Genomic DNA, 20,147 nt, shown 5'->3' on the forward strand with positions numbered 1-20,147 from the left:
ACAGCCGAGAAAGACAGGAGACAGCCGAGAAAGACAGGAGACAGCCGAGAAAGACAGGAGACAGCCGAGAAAGAAAGTCGGGACCATCATGCTCAATGGTAAGGGGCCAGTAAAGTAAAATGGGTTCTTAGGCTACCCATGACACGTTGGACACCGGCTACCTGGAGTTAGCACACACGCCACAGGTTAAGGGTCTGTCTACAAGATGCCCCCGCTTTGGACCCCCCCCACAAGCCCCCCCCCCCCCCCCCCACAACTGGCTATAAATCATAGGTTTCCACCACCCCCTCTGCAGGTTTAATAATTTGCTAGCATGGCTCAGGGAATTTAGGAAGCACTTTACTCACCATTACCTGTTCATTATAAAGGACACAGCTGGGGCGCCTGGATGGCTCAGCTGGTTAAGGATCTGTCTTGGGCTTGGGTCATGATCCCAGGGTTCTGGGATCAAGCCCCGCATCGGGTTCCCTGCTCAGGGAGGAGCCTGCTGCTCCCTCTGCCCCACCCCCCCATACTTGAACAAGCATGTGCTCGCCCTCTCTCTGAAATAAATAAAATATTTAATATAAAAGGACACAGCTCAGGAGCAGTGATGTCGAAGGGATGCGCAGCTGGTACATGGGACTGGCTGCGGAGCCTCCTGCTCTCTCTGGGCTCCCTCCAAGCCTTGCTGTGTTCACTAACCCAGAGCTCTCAGAGCTTCTCCAGTTCAGGTTTGGGGGAGGCTCCTTACTTGGGAAGAAGTGATGACAGCACTGGCTGTTGGTGACTGATTCAGTCTCTAGCCTCTCTCCCATCCCCAGAGGCTGAAGGTGGGGAGGGAGGTTAGGGCTGAAAGTTCCAACCCTCTCATCCCACAGTTAGTTCCTCTGACAACCAGCCTTCCTCTTCCAAAAGCCACCTTGTTAGCCAACAAAAAAACAGACTTAGCACTCTGGAGATTCCAAGGGTCTTAGGAAGTTTTTACATCAGGAACCAGAAAGTAAGACCAAATATTCTAACAGGAGAGGCTCCCAGCACTCCTATCACCCAGAAAATTACTAGGATTGTAGGGACTCTGCGTCAGAAACCAGGCAGAGAAGACCAAATAAGTATTTCTTACTGTATCAAACTTGGTGAAACAAATGATCAATATTCACATTCTAATAATACAGAGGCATTTAAAAAAATACACTATATTTATATGCACGGATATTAGATTATCTCAAAAATCATGAAAAAGCACAAGGCAGAACTTCTATTTAATGATATGTATGTACACACACACGCTCATCTGTATATGCACAGGAAATCTCCAGGACGATTCCCTAAACACCAGGGCTGTGGTGGTCTTCGGGGAAGGATGGGATGTGTGGGTGGAAAAAAACGTTACATTTCACTTTATATCCTTCTGAACAGTCGGGACCATTTTAGCAAGTTTGGGAAGGACTTAAAAAAAAAAAAAAAAAGGCGGGATCCTAAAAACAAGTAAAATGCATGCCAAGACTGGGTCTGAGCTGCAGGTGTTTCGCACTTGAAAGCGTTAGTAATTCACCTGTGCACAATTAGCAAAGTGCTTCACAAGCTCTATCTCCCTCTGGGAGGCTGGCCAGAGATTTGAGTTCAATAACTACGCTTTTTGCTTTTTTTTTTTTTTCCTTTTAAGGAAAAAAGGGGTTAAGGGTTGGGGGAGGGGTGAGCCTGGTGGTGGGTATTAAGGAGGGCACATACTGCATGGAGCACTGGGTGTGGTGCATAAACAATGAATCTTGGAAGACTGCATCAAAAACTAACGTATTTTATGGTGACTAACGTAATACAATAAAAAGAAGAAAAAAAAAAACTTATTGTCCTTCTTCTTGTCTAAAAAAAGATTTTAAGGGGTGCTTGGGTGGCTCAGTGGGTTAAAGCCTCTGCCTTCGGCTCGGGTCATGATCCCAGAGTCCTGGGATCAAGCCCCACATCGGGCTCTCTGCTCCACAGAGAGCCTGCTTCCTCCTCTATCTCTGCCTGCTTGTGATCTCTGTCTGTCAAATAAATAAATAAAATCTAAAAAAAAAAAAAAAGAAAGAAAGAAAATAAGAGCTCAGGCTGGAACCCAAGGCACTTTCAGTGCCTCACAGCTGCTTCTAATAAAATAAAATACCGAGTTTAGAGGTGATTTACCCCTCTTTTAGGTTTCCCCAAATAGCACAAGATTCAGTGCCGGTGGAGATTTGGAAGACCCAAGTCACTGGAAGCAACAGTCTCCCTTACCTGGGCTTGCCAGAATGAAAGCTGCTAGCCACATGATTTTTTTTTTTTTTTTAAGATTTTATTTATTTGAGAGAGGGAGTGTGTGTGCACAAGCAGGGGAACAGCATAGGGAAAGGAGAAGCAGGTCCCCGCCCAGCAGAGAGCCCGATACAGGACTTGATCCCAGGACCCTGAGATCATGACCTGAGCTGAGCTGAAGGCAGAAGTTTAACTGACTCAGCCACCCAGGCGCCCCCAGCCATATGTTACCACACAGCTGGAATTTGCTAGTGCACATGGAGATGTGTGTTTCTGGTTTTTTTGTTTGTTTTGTTTTGTTTTTTGAGAGAGTGAATGAGAGTACGTGAGAAAGGGAAGGTCAGAGGGAGAAGCAGACCCTCTGCTGAGCAGGGACCCCGATGCAGGACTCCGTCCTGGGACTTCAGGATCATGATCTGAGCCAAAAGCAGTAGCTTAACCAACTGAGCCACCCAGGCACCCTGAGATGTACTTCAAGTGTAAAATGCACACTGGATTTCAGAGACAGTACTTAGTATATCAAACAGAATGCATTTTTTTTTTAAACATGGACTACATTTTGAAATAATACCTTGGGTATACGGCTAAAAACATATCATTAAATTACACTTGTTTCTTTCTACTTGTTAAATGGGGCTTGCATTCTATTTCTATCGCATTGGTTTAGAGGATTACTTCTCACCACCTTGCGAAACAAAATCCTGTTCTCTTGAAGTGACTCTACCCTCTCCTCTTTTTAACATGATAAGTCCCCCAGTTTTGTTTTTTTTTTTTTTTTTTTTTTTTTTTAGATTTATTAGAGAGGAGAGAGATCACAGAGGGAAAGGAAAAGGGAAAAGCACACTCCTTGCCAACTGACATGGGCTTGATCCCAGGACCCTGAGATCATGACCTGAGCCCCGAAGGCAGCCATTTAACAGACTAAGCCACCCAGACGCCCCCACCCCAATCTTTCTTCTTCAGTTTTCAAACATGTTAGCAACTCTACTGGGGTGGGGGGTATGGCATCTTTGTAAGCACCTCCAACAGCCCCCTGGACGCCCCATCCAGCATCCTTGCCTACCAGAACATTCTCCTTAGCCTTCAGAGGAAGCAGCCACTCTGACCACAGCCCTCTCTCATTTCTGTTTACTGGTCAACTGTTCCCACTGGCCTCATCAACCCTTCCCCTCCGACTCCTGCCACTCTCCTCACTCGTAATCCTCACTCCCCTCCGCAGTCAGCCTGCCTTCCAAAGCCCGTGGTGTTCCAAGCACTATGGCCAGTTCCTTAAACACCATTGTCCTCTGTGTTCTCTGACCAGAACTGGGTCAACAATGCTCTACTTCCTCTCTTCTCAAACCTGAGCAGTCGACACTCTGGGAGACCGTCCCACAGCAGACACTCCCACAACAAAGCCTACAGTTTCCAGAACATTCAGAATATCACATTCAAGATGGCCCTCCCTACTACCAATCTCACAATGGCCTTTTTCATGTAAATTGGCTCCCTCTTCCATGATTACTCTGACCAGTTCCCTCCAATCTCTTCAGACCTGCAAATTCCTCTTCATGCTTAGCTGGGCACTGCGGCCCACCTCTCCTGCTTGAAACACACTTGTGCCTTCTGGGCCCCCAGACTCACCAGGCATCCTGGCGTCCCCTCCTGGCTTCTTCTCGGTCCACACCGTGGAAGCGTCTCTGGCTTTCTAAGAGGGTAGCTCTGGCTTTTCCTCAGATGCTGGGAAGAGCACAGGTGCCGGTGGGAGCAGAGGGTGGCAAGGGAGGACAGGGTGTGGGCTGGGGGAGCCCAGTGCCTTCACACTCCACGTAACTAAGAGACCTGGGTGCCGTATGGATGGCACCACACCCGAGCTCCGTCACTCTGCACAGCCCTTTCCCTCTCTGACCGGCCAGTTCCTCATTTATAATTAGGGACCATCACCATTCAGTTGTCAATGATCCAATTAAAAACAAACCCCAAACCATGTGGGTGTGAGAACTTGATACCCAGGAACAATTCCAAAGGTCACAGAAGGACCTCCCTTCCCTGATTTCTCACCCAGACAAAGCCCGGATTCCAAGCCCGGAGAATTCAGTCCACTCTTCTTTCATTCTACAAGCACGTGGGCAGGGAAGTAAAGGGAGTGACATTTATAGGGCACCAGCTTGGGTCACTCACTCTGTGTGGAAGGACATTGTTAATTTGGTCCTTGAGAGTGTCCTACAGGCACTCTCAGAGCCCCCCAACTTGCCCCCAGAGAGGGCCTTTCAGCCGGGCTCCCGGCCGCAGCAGACTGCACCAAGATGGGCCACCGGACCTCATCTACTCATTCCACCACAGCTGAGGGTCCTGATGGAACCTTGACATCCTCAACCGAACATTAGATCACCTGGGGGAAGCTTTTGAGCATCACACCCCGGGACCACCTGGGTGGCTCAGTAGGTTATAAGCATCTGTGTCTGGCACAGGTCATGATCTCAGGGTCCTGGGATGGAGTCCTGGGTCAGGCTCCCTGCTCAGCGGGGAGCCTGCTTCTCCCTCAACCTCTGCCCGAGGCTCCCCTTCTTTGTGTGCCCTCTCTCTCTCAAGTAAAGAAAATCTTAAAAAAAAAAAAGAAAAAAATTCCTACCCCAGACTACTGAATTCAGAATCTTTGGGGGCAGTGTGGGAGAAGGATTCGAGGCCCCTGTGGTTCTTAAAAGTCCCCACTGTGCAGCCAAGACTGGTAAGGACTGAGTGAATCCACGCTAAGGGGTTAGCAGCCGGAGCTCCCAGCCCTTCAAAGGGGGCACTGACAAAGCCTCAAGTCAAAGCAAAGACCGGCTGCCAGGTGCAGAGCAGAACGTTTGAGGCACCTGTGTCAGCCCTTGCAGTGAGCTATGAGGGGGAAAAGAATTTTTCTGGCATCCCTCAAACTTTATAATTTCTAGCAATGCTTTGGGGTTAGGGAGGAATTCCACTGCCCTCCGCATCCTCCAGAGCTATAATGTGGTTGTACTTGACATGTGAGGGCATCAGAGTCCCTAAAGGGCTTGTGAAAATGAAGTGGCTAGGCCCCTCCCATTTCTCCTTCAGTAGGTTAGAGGTGAGGCCTCAGAGTTGGCATTTCTAACAAGTTTCTAGGTGACACTGCTGCTGGTCCCAGGACCACGCGGTTAAAACTTTGGCAGTTATGATTCTGCAAGCCCTTTGGGCACAGGGGACACTGAGGATGCTCCCAATATCCCCGTAGCCCAGCCCCTTCTCTCCTTCTGAACCCCGCTTACACCACTATGCCACACAGGGGACCCGCCTCTGCTGTCCAACTTCTCATCCTGGTGAAGGGAAGACGTGGGCCCTCTGGTCATTGCCAGAAGGACAATCGGCTGGTAAAGATTGAAAGGAGGCAGGTACTGATAAACAGAAATGAGGCTGTGTGGGTATAATGGATGCATTCATGGACTCTGGGGTCAAAATTTAGGTCTGCCAGTAACAGCCTGACCTGGAGGTAAATTCCTTAGTTTCTGTCACCCTCTGTTACTGTACTTATGAAATAAATATATTGTAATAGTGCTGTGCTCACCTCCTGCAGCAGAATGAGGTTTCAGTGAGACAATACAGGTGGGGAGCTTAGCATAGTTTCTAGCACTTGGTGATCGCTCAATAAATAGCAGCTAAAATTAATGAAAATTCTTTGAAGAGCCATGGAGCTGCTCACTGAGGTAGTGAGCTCCCCATACCCAGGGGTGTGTAAGCAGAAGCTGGAATCAGATCTGGGATTGAAGCCGTGTATTTGAGACCAGGAGGAGGAGCCTGGTTCTTCAAGTCCCAAATCACATAGCAGGTATAGACTGGAATGGGCATTTGTAAATCTGTGATTTCCTTGTGGAAGTGTGCTAAGACCTGAAACTCCTCTTGGTGGAATTCCTCCTGGAATCTTCCTAACAGAAGCAAGAGCCGCCCTTGCTGGGACGCTGAACTCTTCTGAATAGTCATGGGCTGTATGACTCATGGTCGGGCCTGGACCAGTGCCCAGCCTGGGGAACTGGAAAGTGGGCTTCTCAGGCACCTCTGCAGGTAATGTGTGTGGCACAGAGGACTAAGGAAGAGACAAGATGCGATGACATCCCAATAGTTCTTTGGGAATTTTTAGGATGACTAAAGGCCCCTGGCAGAGGGGTACAGAGCAATCACAGGATTCAGGCACACTCCTGACGGGGTACCACACTTAGGGTATGAAGTTGCTCCTTCAGAGAGACTATAGGGCCAATTCCTCTTCATCCTGAAGATTTTAGTTTAAATATCACTTCTTCCAGGAAGCCTTTCCTAATCTCTCAACACCCAGTTAGGTTCCCAGCCTTATGTGCCCATAACATCTGTTCCTAGCAACACACTTACCCCAGTCCCTTGTAATTCTTTTTGATGAATGGCTGATCCTTCTAGATCAGCTGTGAGCTCTGAACCCAGGGGTGGGTCTGCCTTCTTCGCTATTGGCTGTTGAATCCCCGGGGCCCAGGTCAGTGCCTGGCCCTGTGGGCTTTTTGTAAGCACCTAATGGAATGAATATCTCTAGGCGAGTTCTTCGACCGCCCTGAGTCTCACTTTTTACCTGTAAAATGGGTGCGAATTGTACTTGTTTGCAGGACGACATGGGTGAACAGAAAGTTGCCTTTGCAGTACTTGCTGCAAAGCACGAGCTCAATACACGGCCACACACAGTGTTGTCTTGTGACTGTGATTAACAATCAGAACAACTCAGGACAGACTGGCTTTTCTGCTCTTCCATCGGCTGGAGGCTATTCTAAGTGATCTTTCTAGACCACACATCTGGCCGTATCTCTCCTGGGTCTGCTCTCAACTCAATTTTCCACCCCCATCTCAAGACTCTACACCACCCAATTCCAGTTCACCAGACAATGGCCCACTCTGGGCCTCTGTCTCCTCTTTCTCAGTGGGGAGACCCTGACTGCCTGTCTCAGGTGTGTGGTCCGTTGAGGCCCCTCCTCCCCCTCCAGGGGCACAGTTCCCAGCCTGCTGTGCGTTCACATTAGAGGAATGACGCTCATCTCCCTGCTGGAAGGAGCAGGTGAGCGCTCCCAGGGTGTGATAGGATGGGTGGACAGCTCGTTCAGGCTGGGGCTGTCACAGTCCCCTTGACCTGAAGGAGTGAGCTCTGGTTCCACAACCCCTGAAATCCTGGGCGTGGTAGGTGTGGATGACGGCAACAGGGAAGAGCGGGTCTGCTGTTCTATTTCTGGGCATTGGCTCCCAAAGGGAATGCGATCCATTACCCCGGAGAGCCTGAGGCAGGGATCTGATACAGGTGCAGAAGGGGAAATCATCAGGGGAGCTTCACGTAGGTCCCCTAGTCATGCTTGGTGCCAAGGGACCCACACCTCCCTCCTGAGTCTCTGGCACCAGGGTCAGGGCCTATCAGAGGAACTACTCCAGCACCTTCCACCTAAAAGTCTTCCCAAGCTCCATTCTTTTACCTGCTATAGAACTTATAAGATGAAATAAGAAGAAATTTAATTAAATTTAACCAAGTTTAACTAAAGAACAGTCCCCCTGGGCACCTGGGTGGCTCAGTGGGTTAAGCCGCTGCCTTCGGCTCAGGTCATGATCTCAGGGTCCTGGGATCGAGTCCTGCATCTGGCTCTCTGCTCAGCGGGGAGCCTGATTCCCTCTCTCTCTCTCCGCCTGCCTCTCTGTCTACTTGTGGTCTCTGTCTGTCAAATAAACAAATAAAATTAAAAAAAAAAAAAAAAAAAGAACAGTCCCCCTGCTACTGGCACAAAGGGAGAAGAGATGGTAAAAGTGTGTCTGTGTTTATGATTTCCCGTTGCTCAGAACTTTCTCCTTCCTTGGCAACCTCCTACTCGGCCTCCCAGGCTCACTGTTCAACTTCTAGAACTCTTCCCAACTCCAACCAAGGGAAGTAAATCCCTTTCTCTGTGTCCCCAGGGCCTCTAACATCGAATCATTAGGCTGGAATCTGATTTTGCCCCTGGGCCATGTCATCCCCTACAGCCGAATATCCTTGGCTGTGGGCACAGGGCATCTCACACAGTAGGTACTCAGGAGCTTTTTTTTTTTTTTTTCTTAAAGGTTTTATTTATTCATTTGACAGAGAGAGACACAGTGAGAGGGAACACAAACAAAGGGACTGGGAGAAAGTGTGTTGGGTCCCCAATGTTGGATCCCCCAATAATGGGTCCGTGATTAAAGGAGTGAGACTGATACAAAGTGAAGGTCAAGCAAAGCTTTATTTTGCACCAAGCATGGAAAATCAAACCGACCAGCCAGGGCCACACCTCTTACAGAGAGCGTGACCCCTCCCTGCCTCACAGACTAACTTTTCGAGAGCAAAGGCCATGTGGTTGGGCCTGGCCACACACAAGTGGTGAATGAGATTGTAACACAGAAAGCTGCACAGTCATGCAGGTCACACATAAGTGACCAACTGAATTACAATTCACCCCATAGTAGACATTTGGACTAGCCTATCACCTTGGTGAGAATTGGCGCCCAAAAGGCAGAGCCCACACTGATCGGTAGCTAGGGAGACAGTATGTGGGCTCCACTGATTGGATGTCTCCACCTGACCCAACTCATCCCTGCATTCGGGCTCTGTTATCTCTAACTGACCTGACCCACCCTTGTATTTGGGCTTTATTACCTGGGACTGGTTTCCCAGACTTGCTTTTAAATAAGTTCCCCTAGCAGGGCAGGGTCAATTTAAGTTTTACTGCATAAACAACAAATTTCTGTTCAGCTGAGGTGGGGCTGCTCTGGCTAAATAGGCCCTTACAAGAGAAGCAGGCTTCCCACCGAGCAAGGAGCCTGATGTGGGGCTCCATCCCAGGACCCTGGGATCATGACCTGAGCCAACAGCAGACGCTTAACTGACTGAGCCATCCATGTACCCTTCAGGAACTGCTTACTGAGCAAACATAACTCCCCAGCAAAGCAGCCTTGTCTCCTACCCTAAGCCAAGGGGGAAATATCTATAGGTTTGTCAGGATAAAACCATGAATAAGACATAAGTGATCGGTGCCTGGGTGGTGCAGTCCGTTAACTGACAGACTCTGGATGTCAGCTCAGGTCATGATCTCAGGGCCATGAGATCAAGTCCCACATCAGGCTCCATGCTCAGTGCAGAGTCGGCTTGAGATTCTCACTCCTCCTCCCTTTCCCCCTCCTGCTCATGCTCTCTGTCTCTAAAAAGTAAATCAATAAATCTTGAAAGAAAAAAAGATGTCAGTGAGACTCAGCTCCACAATGGTGGGCCTCCTGAGAATAGAAGGTGGAAGAAACACGCACACTTCGTAACAGGCTCTTTCCCTAGGACAAGACTAAGGGAAGGGACCCAGAAATAGCCTAGTCCAGGGGCACAGCCTTGCCACACATTAGACTCACCCAAGGAACAAAGCAGTATGGGGAACTGCCCTTGGAGACACCCACTTCACTCTATAGAGTAGGTTGTGGGTGTCCTTACTTCTCACAAGCCCCCCAGATGCTTCTAATGTGCAGACTTGGTGGAGAAGCACCAAGCCAGCCCACCCTCCTTGCCATGTGCACTCAGAGGAGGAAGGTGCCTTGTCTGCATCCAGGGTTTACAGCCAGCAGTGGGACTGGGACCCAGACTCTTCTTCTTCTGCCGACTAGGGATTCCCGGGGAAGTCTCCTGTGGGGTCAGCATGGCATAGGCCTGAGCTCCCGCAGGGTGCATCTCAGCACAGGGAAAGGCCAACATGCTTCCTGCACCATATGTGAAGGAGGAACATCCTGTGCTCCCCTTAGGGTCCACTGTGTCATTCCCCTATGCTCACAGGGCTGACTGATGCATCCCCCGCCCAGCAAACCAGTGACAGGAGAAAATTATTTTCCAACTCTGAACGTGCCAGTCTAGCCTCTCTCCTACCCTCATTTCTTCTTGATAAATAAATACACTCCTTCCACAAGCCCATTTTCCAGGGAAAACGCAGGTGCGGGCAGACCACTAAATGCACTGGAGCAAGGAGGCTTAGTATCGGCAGGATTGTGGAGTGGGGTTTCTGCCAAGATCCTGGTAGATGCTTGCTAAGGCAGAAGCCCACTTCCTCTTCTGTTTTGTTGTTGTTGTTGTTTTAGCATGTCTAGACCCCGTCAGGCCCCAGAAGGAACAGTATACCTATTTTTTGAGTGCCTGCTGTATACTTAGAATTCTCTTCTCCATCTTGCCCTATTGTATACACGTACTCCTATTTCAAGACTCAGCCTCACCTCCTTCAAGAAATCTTTCCTACTCCCCAGATAAGCTGCCTCTGGCTATGGACAGAAGCAACACACATCCTCTCAGGAAGGGCCTGACTTCGATCCAGGCCAACAGAGATTATAGCAAAGCTATTGATTAGATACTGATGCATCCTGACTTTAGACAATTTAAAATATATTTTTTAAAAAGTCCTGAAGCGGGGACGCCTGAATGGATCAGTCCGTTAAGCGTCTGCCTTTGGCTCAGGTCATGATCCCAGGATCCTGGGATCAAGCCCCTCTTCAAGATCCCTGCTCAGTGGAGTCTGCCTCTCTCTCTGCCTGTTGTTCCCCCTGCTTGTGCTGTCTCACTCTCTCTCTCTCTGTCACCTAAATAAATGAAATCCTTAAAAATAAATAAATAAATAAAAAAGAAAGTCCTACAGCAGATTGGGCAATGAAAAGCAGCCAAACTAAACAGCAAAAAAGAAGAAAAATAATAATAAATGAGAATAGGTTTAGGGAACTCTGTGAAATCATCAAGTGTAATAACATTTGCATTATAGGGATCCCAGAAGGAGAAGAGAGGGACAAGAGGGCAGAAGACTTATTTGAAGAAATAACAGCTAATCTGGGGAAGGACACAGACATCCTGATCCAGGAAGCGAAGAGAGCCCCTAATAAGACTAATTCCCAGAGATTCACACTGAGACACATAATAATTAAAATGACCCAAAGTAGGGGTGCCTTGATGGTTCAGTCAGTTGAGCATCCACCTCTTGGTTTTGGCTCAGGTCATGGTCCCAGGGTTGTGGAACCAAGTCCTGTGTAGGGCTCTGCACTCTGTGGACTCTGCTTAGGATTCATTCCCCCCTCCTCTCCTTCTGTTCCTTCCCCCACTCACACACACACACACACACACACTCTCTCTCTCTCTCTCTTTCTTTTTTTTAAAGGATTTTATTTATTTATTTGACAGACAGAGATTACAAGTAGGCAGAAAGGCAGTCAGAGAGAGGAGGAAGCAGGCTTCCTGCTGAGCAGAGAGCCCGATGTGGGGCTTGATCCCAGGACCCTGGGATCATGACCTGAGCCAAAGGCAGAGGCTTTAACCCACTGAGCCACCCAGGCGCCCCTCTCTCTCTCTTTCTGAAATAAATAAATAAAATCTTAAAATGACAAAAAAGTAATTGAACTTTTAATTTTAAAGATTTTTTTTTTTTTATTTGACAGAGAGAGAGGGAGAGATCACAAGCAGGCAGAGAGGCAGGCAGAGAAAGAGGGGAGGAAGCAGGCTTCCCACCGAGCAGAGAACCCCACGTGGGGCTTGATCCCAGGACCCTGAGATCATGACCCCAGCTGAAGGCAGAGGCCCAACCCACTGAGCCACCCAGGCGCCCCTGAACTTTTAATTTTAAAAGCAGCAAGAAACACCAGAAAGTTTATAGTAGCAATGTCCACAATAGCCAAACTATGGAAAGAACCTAGATGTCCATCAACAGATGAATGGATAAAGAAGATGTGGTATATATATGTAAATGGAATACTATGCAGCTATCAAAAGAAATGAAATCTTGCCATTTGTGATAATGTGGATGGAACTAGAGGGTATTGTGCTTAGCGAAATAAGTCTATCAGAGAAAGACAACTATCATATGATCTTCCTGATATGAGGAAGTGGAGATGCAACGTGGGGGGCTTGGGGGGTAGGAAAAGAATAAATGAAACAAGATGGGATCAGGAGGGAGACAAACCATAAGAGACTCTTAATGCACAAAACAAACTGAGAGGGGCTAGCGAAAGGGGGTAAGGAGAGGGTGGTGGGGTTACAGACACTGGGGAGGGTATGTGCTATGGTGAGTGCTGTGAAGTGTGTAAACCTGGCGATTCACAGACCTGTACCCCTGGGTCTAATAATACATTATATGTTTATAAAAAATTATAAAAAAAATAAAATAAGGGGGAACAAAAGTAAAAAAAAAAAAGCAGCAAGAAAAAAGAAAACAGTTACATACAAGGGTAACTCCTTATAGCTATCAGCTGATTTCTCAGCAGAAATTCTGCAGGCCAGAAAGAGTGGCATGATATGTTCAAACTGCTAAAAGGGAAAAACTTACAACCAAAAATACCCTACCTGGCAAAGTAATCATTCAGAATAGAAGGAGAGAGTTTCCTAGACAAAGAAAAGTTAAAGGAGTTCATCACCACTAAACCAGTCTTACAAGAAATATTAAAGGGAATTCTTTGAGTGGAAAGAAAAGGCCATCACTAGAAGTAAAAAAAAATTGTGAAAGGGAAAAAATTTCACAAGTAAAAGGGAGCATACGGCAAAGCAATAGGTTAATCAGTTACAAAGTTATACAAAAGATTTCCCTCCACCATGCTGGCTCACACAATCTCTAAAAAACAAAACCAAAAACCATTCAAATGGAGGGGGAAAAAAAGCCAAGATAGCAATACTTCTATCAGAAATTAATAAGCTATAAAATAAAGACTGTAGCAAGAGATAAAAGGACACTACATAATGCTAAAGTTATCAATCCAACAAGAGGATAGAACAATTGTAAATATCAACACACCCAACATAGAGTTCCCAAATACATAAAGCAATTATTAAGAGACACAAAGGAAGACATTAACATAATACAGGGATAGTAGGGGACTTTAACACACCACATACATCAATGGACAGAGCATCTAGACAGAAAATCAACTAGGAAATAGTGGCTTTGAGCAACACATTAGACCAGATAGACTAATGAATATGTACAGAACATTCCATCCCCAAAACAACATCCCCAAAACATATTCTTTCAAGGGCACATGGAACATTCTCCAAGACAGATCACATAGTATGCCACAAAACAAGTCTCAATAAATTTGAGAAGACTGAAATTATATCAAGCATCTTTTCCACAACCATATGAAACTAGGAATCAATTACAAGAAAGACACTGGAAAAACACAAACGCCTGGAGGCTGAACAACATGCCCCTAAAGGATTCAATGAAGAAATCAAAAAGGAAAGGGGAAAAAAAAATCCATGGAGACAAATGCAAATAAAAATACCACTGTCCAAAATCTTTGGGACAGAGCAAAGCGGTTCTAAGAGGGAAGTTTATGGCAACAGGTCTTCCTCAAGAAACAAGAAAAATCTCAAGTAAACAATCTAACCATACATATAAAGGAGTCAGAAAAAGAAGAACAAGCCCAAAGCTGGTGGAAAGAAGGAAAATAATAAAGATTATAGCAGAAATAAATGAAGAAGACTGAAATAATAGTAGAAAAAAAATTAATGAAACCAAGAGCTGGTTCTTTGAAAAGATAAAATTGATCAACCAGACTCATCAAGAAAAAAAAGAGAGAGGACTCTATTAATCAAATCAGAAATGAAGGAGGGGAAAAAAACAACCAACAACACTGAAATACAGAGAATTATAACAAAGTATGATGAAAATGTATATGCCACCAAACTGTACAGCCTAGAAGAAATGGATACATTCCTAGAAACATACATGCTTCCACAACTGAATCAGGAAGAAATGGAAAATCTGAACTGACCAATTACTAGTAATAAAATGGAACCTGTAATAAAAAAAACTCCCAATAAACAAAAGTCCAGGACCAGATGGCTTCACAGGTGAATTCTATGATGCATTTAAAGAAGATTTATTGCCTATTCTTTTCAAATTCTTCCAAAAATAGAAGAGGAAGGAAAACTTCTAAATTCATTCTATGAGGTAATGAGATATTATCCTAATACCAAAATCAGACAAAGATACTACCAAAGAGAAAAAAGAGGGGCGGGGGAGAGAGAGAGAGAGAGAGAGAGAGAGAGAGAACTACAGGCCAGTATCTCTGATGAGCACAGATCGCAAAAATCCTCAACAAAATATTAGCAAACAGAATTCAACTATACAGGGGCACCTGGGTGGCTCAGATGGTTAAGCATCTTGTCTTCGTTCAGCTCAGGTCATGGTCCTGGAGACCTGAGATCGAGTCCTGTGTCTGACTCCCTGCTTGGTGGGGAGCCTGCTTATTCCTTTCCTTCTACTGCTTCCCCTGCCTGTGCTCTCTCGCTCTGTCAAATAAATAAATAAAATCTTAAAAAAAAAAAAAAAAGAATTCGACTATATGGTAAAAAAGTCAGTCACCACAATCAAGTGGGATTAAGCCAAGGATGCAAGAGCAGTTTAATATCTGTGAGTCGTTCAAGGTGATACATCATACTAACAAGAGGAAGGATAAAAATCACATGATTATCTCAATAGATGCAGAAAAGGCACTAGACAAAGTGATATCTGTTCATGATGAAAACCACAACAAAGTGGGGTTAGAGGGAACATACCTCAACATAATAAAGACCATTCATAAAATCCACAGCTTACATCATGCTCAATGTAAAAAACTGAAAGTGTTTCCTCTAAGATCAAGAACAAGACAAGGATGTCTACTCTCACTGCTCTGATTCAACGTACTGGAAATCCTAGCTACAGCAAGCAGACAAGACAAAGAATTAAAGGGATCCATACTGGTAAGGAAGAAGTAAAATGGTCACTCTTCGCAGATGACATAATATTACATATAGAAACCCCTAAAGACTCCACCAAAAAACTATTTGAATTGATAAATGAACTCAGTCAAGTTGTAGAATACAAATTAATATACAAAAATCTGTTGCATTTCTATACACTAATAATGAAGTAGCGGAAAGAGAAATTATGAAAACAGTTCCATTTGTAGCAGCACCAACAAGAACAAAATACCTGCGAATAAATTTAACCAAGGAGCTGAAAGACCTATACCCTGAAAACTATGAGACATTGATGAAAGAAATTGAGGACAACACAAGCAAATGGAAAGATAGACCATCATGGGAAGAATTCATAGCATTAAAATGTCCATATTACCCAAAGCAATCTACAGATTCAATGCAATTCCTATCAAAATGCCAAGAGCATTTTTCACGGAACTATAATAATTGCTCCTAAAATTTGTATGGAACCACAAAGACCCCAAATAGCCACTCGATCTCTAGAAAGAACAAAGTGGAAGATACCACAATCCTGGATTTCAAGATATACTACGAAACAGTAAGGTGCTAGCACAGAAACAGACACACAGATCAGTAGAACAGAACACAAAGACCAGAAAGAAATACATGATTATATGGTCAATTAACTTACAATAAATGAGGCAAGAATGTACAATGGAAAGAAGATAGTCTTTTCAATAAATGGTGTTGGGAAAACTGGACAGCTATACACAAAAGAATAAAACTGAACCACCTGTCTAATCATACACAAAAGCTAACTGAAATAGATTAAAGACCTAACTGTGAAACCTGAAACCAAAGAAAATAGAGGCTGGGGACACCTGGGTGGCTTAGTCGATTAAGCATCTGCTTTTGGCTCAGGTCATGATCTCAGAGTCCTGGGATCAGAGTCCCCGGTTAGGATCCTTGCTTCTCCCTCTGCCTGCTGCTCCCCTTGCTTGTGATCCCTCGCTCTCTGACAAATGAATAAATAAAATCTTTTTTTTTTTTTTTTTTTTTAAAGATTTTATTTATTAATTTGACAGAGAGAAATCACAAGTAGATGGAGAGGCAGACAGAGAGAGAGAGAGAGAGAGAGAGAGAGAGAGAGAAGCAGGCTCCCTGCTGAGCAGAGAGCCCGATGCGGGACTCGATCCCAGGACCCTGAGATCATGACCTGAGCCGAAGGCAGCGGCTTAACCCACTGAGCCACCCAGGCGCCCCAATAAAATCTTTTTAAAAAAGGAAAGAAAACAGAGGTACTAATCTCCTTGACATTAGCCTTAGCAACATTTTTCTAGATATGTCTCCTCAGACAACAGACACAAAAGCAAAAAACAAAGGATCAGGACTACACCAAAATAAAAAGCTTTTGCACAGCAAAGGAAATCATCAAAACAAAAAGGCAACCTATTGAAGATATTTGCAAATGATATAACCAATAAGGAGTTAATATTCAAAATATATAAAGAACTTACACAGTTCAACACCAAAAAAACCAAACAGCCTGAAATGTGTTCAGATCTGAACAGATCTGAATAGCCACTTTTCCAAAGAAGACATTCAGATGGCCAACAGACACATGGAAAGATGCTCAACATCACTAATCATTAGGGAAATGCAAATCAAAACCACATGAGATATCACTTTGCACAAGTCAGAATGACTAGTATCAAAAAGACAAGAAATAACAAGTGTTGGTGAGAATGTGGAGAAAAGGGAACCCTCATGCACCACTGGTGGGAATGTAAATTGGTGTAGCAACTATGGAAAACAATATGGCGGTTCCTCAAAAAAATTAAAAATAGAAATATCACCTGATCCAGTAATTCCACTGCTGGATATTTACCCAAAGAAAACAAAGACACTTATTTGAAAACATATATGTACCCTTATGTTTACTGCAGCATTATTTACAACAGCAAAGATATGGAAGCAACCCAAGTAGCTCAATCTCATGACCCTGAGATTATGACCTGAGCGGAAATCAAGGGTTGGACGCTTATTCAAAGGAGTCCCCCAGGAGTTCCCAGTCAATCATTTTTAAATAATGTTGTTGGTGACAGATGATGACTATACTTACTGTGATTAGCACTGAGTAATGTATAGAATGATCAGATCAATATGGCATACATCTTAAGGTACTATAACATTGTATGCCAATTATTCTCAGACAAATACATAAATGTTAAAAGGAAAAGTCTTACAGGGAATGAAATATAGAGGTGTCCTCAGGTCCTGGTGATAATGGAGAAAAGGGGCGTCTCCTGACTGCGGCCTCCTCCCAGACCAGCACAGAGTTCCTCAGATCTCCCGTGGAGATCGGAAATGGAGAAATCTGGATGACTTTCTGGTTGAAAGTCCTTACCCCTCCCTCAATCCTTCATTTACTCCTCCAAGCATTTTTCTGAGCACTATCCCCGTGGAAAGGAAGTGTTTGGCCTGGGGCTACCCTGGCAGCCTGGAGGTGGCCCCAGCCTTCCCTGTCCTCTCCCTAGCACTGAACCTGCCATTCTGTGGGAGGGAGGCTGCTTTCACCTGCCTGAGGGCTAAACACGGAAAATTTCAATGTCCATCCAGACAGGGCTGGCAAAGTACAAACTAGAATATTTCTGTGATGACTAGGGGTAGCAGTCAAGAGGAAAGAGCAAGATTGCTGCTTGTCAATGCAGAGAGAGCTGAAAAGAAAATGTGTAAACACTAGGTTTCAGAACACCAAGGCTGTGAACCAGTTTCCCCACGGTGGCCTGCCTCCTCCAGGAACACGTGCTGTGAGTGAGAGCTCGGCAAAGGCCTGGTCCCCACGTGTCGGCAGCATCTTTAGGTGTTGGGTAAGAATGGCGGCTGGAAGAAGTTTGGAGGGTTGAGAAACAATGGAAAGGCCACTGCAACGCCAAACACACCCACAGACCTGAAGGACTAACAAGGTTATTTCTAGTTCAATAGGCAGCCAGAGGTCCCTGTCCTATCCCAGCCCTTCTAGGTTTCTGAAATCTGCGAGTCTCCCAAGCTGGACTCTGGTCAGAGCACGGTAAGAGTCCAGTGCTAGATTGCCTCGGTTTGGACTTTGTGCAAGCAACAACCTCTGCGTGCCTCAGTTTCCTCACTTGTGAAACAGGGATCGTGTAGCACTTAGAGGGTTGCCTTGTGGATTCGGGGATAAAAATCTTGTCGAGTCCCAGGGATGGTGAACGCACACGTGCTAAGTCAGTGCCAGCTCTTACTGTCGGTGCTCCCACCTCCCACGGCCCCACAGTCCTTACCCTGAATCTCAGCGGACTCATCTGTAACACGGGAATGACAATGATGTTAATGATTAGAGGAGAAAGAAAGCTGTGTTAGGATCTGTGGTTTGTGTCAGCGGGAGTTTGTGCCGCTGTGAGTTACATTAAGGCTCATCAAACTAGGGAGATTCTACGGCCGAGCCACCCAACGCCCACCACTCTGTGCGCAGTAGCGAGGACCACCTTCGGCCTGAGTTCAGGCCCCAACACCCAACCCCAACCCCCCAGACTCCCTTTCTTCAAGAGGGTCGGCTGTGGGTTCCTCTGCGTGAGGGGAGAGGCCTACAGAATGTACTGGGACCCGGGGAACCCTGCGGGAGGGCGAGGGATCCCCGCCGTAGTGGGCGGGGCCCCGTGTACCCTTGGGGTCGGGGACACCTCAGCTGCAAGTCTGGTTATTCCAGGAAAAAGAAATAGAAAATACAGTAGAGGCGGCGGCCACGGGGCCGGGAGCCGGTTATCTCCCCGTCGGCTTCCGGCTCTGATAACGCCTTGACGGGCGGGGCCGGACCGGGCACCCCGAAGTGGCCCTGGGTGCCGGGCCGGGAGAGCCTCCACTTGGCCCGGTCCCTCCGCCTGCGGTCGGAGCCCTAGAAGAAGCGCCCAACCCCGGAGGAAGCAGCACGTCCCCTGACACCCGGGGCCCCCGAGGTGGGCTAGGGCCTGTGACCGGGGGGCCGGGGGCGCGACCCGCGGGACCAGCCAGCTGCTCCGCACCGCCGCCCCCCCGCCGCCACGCTGCGCCGGGAGCCTCCCGGTCGCCCCCTGCCGGCCCCTCCAGCTCCGCTGTCCGCCGCACCGCCCCGCGGGGCTCCGCTCCGCCGCCAGCCCCCCTCCCGAGCTCCGCCGCGACTCCCCGCGCCACCCCGCCGTCCCCCGCTGCGCCCCGAGCCCCGCGGCTGCTCCACCGCCCGCGTCCGTCCGCTCCGCCCCCCTCCCGGAGCCCCGCCGAGCTCCGCCGCTCCCCGCTGTGCCCCGCGGTGTGTGTGGGGGGGGGGCCCGAGCCCCACAGCCACTTCTCCGTCCCCAGCGCCACCCCCGCCGGCCCCCGCCGGCCCCCACTGCGCCCGGAGCCTCCCTGCCGCCTAGCGCTTACTTTGCAGACACCGGGCTGCGGCCAGGAAGAGGGCCAGGAGCCCCAGGGATACGCCGCGGTTCTTCCTACTCCCGCTCGCCAGAGGCCTCATGAGCAATCCCTGGGCGGCTCGGGCCGGGCATGGGCGTCCTGCGGCGCGGCGCGGCGCGGCCGGGCCGGGCTGTGCGCTGTCACCGCCGCGGTGCTGCTCCCGCCCGCCGCCTCTGCCCTCCTCCCCTGAGTCCGCAGGTCCTCCAGGGCCAAATGCTGATGAGCTGTTTGTATTGTGGCTGAGCCAGTGGGAAGAAGTGGGAAGGAAAGAGGAGAGACAGAATGGGAAGCGGTGAGAATGCACACACTCAGAAGTAAACAATGGCAAATAATGAGCCAGTCTCCTTCCGTTCACACCCAGTTCACTGGTATCGATTCCAGATTCGGCTGGATGCTGGACGCTGGAGGCTGGACGCTGGATGCTGGATGCTGGATGGCGGGAGGGAGGGAAAGTACCAGCTGTTGCCTGAGGACCAAGAGAAAGGATCATTATAATGGCTTCAGGGTCAAGGAGGCTTTTAGGAAAGTGAAGGGATAGCCTGGGGTGGAGGGGTGAGAACAGGGGACAACAAGGGAGCCTCAGGCTCGGATACTAGTGACACCCATCCACCACCCATCATCTGCCCATCCACCCATCCACCCATCCATCAATCAACCTTCCCTCCATCCCTCCATCCCTCCATCTATCCAATTGTTCGCTGACGACCTGCCTGCTTGTTTGCACAGGGCCTGGCACATGATAGATACTCAGAGA

The 20,147-nt window shown here is 47.5% G+C and overlaps 1 protein-coding gene across 2 annotated transcripts in view; it reads right to left on the reverse strand.

The window, feature by feature from the left end:
• The window catches only part of VSTM5 (V-set and transmembrane domain containing 5), a 37,092-nt gene extending 17,412 nt beyond the window's left edge, over positions 1-19,680 (reverse strand). For both annotated transcript variants that reach the window (XM_059391727.1, XM_059391717.1), the window contains exon 1: positions 19,364-19,680. In XM_059391727.1, coding sequence (XP_059247710.1) covers positions 19,364-19,454 — 91 coding nt within the window. In that variant the 5' untranslated portion in view covers positions 19,455-19,680. The remainder of the gene's footprint in view (positions 1-19,363) is intronic.
• Positions 19,681-20,147: the final 467 nt, after the last annotated feature.

The sequence above is a fragment of the Mustela nigripes genome, chromosome 1 (genome assembly GCF_022355385.1).
Source record: "Mustela nigripes isolate SB6536 chromosome 1, MUSNIG.SB6536, whole genome shotgun sequence".
In the NCBI taxonomy this organism is placed as follows: Eukaryota; Metazoa; Chordata; class Mammalia; order Carnivora; family Mustelidae; genus Mustela; species Mustela nigripes.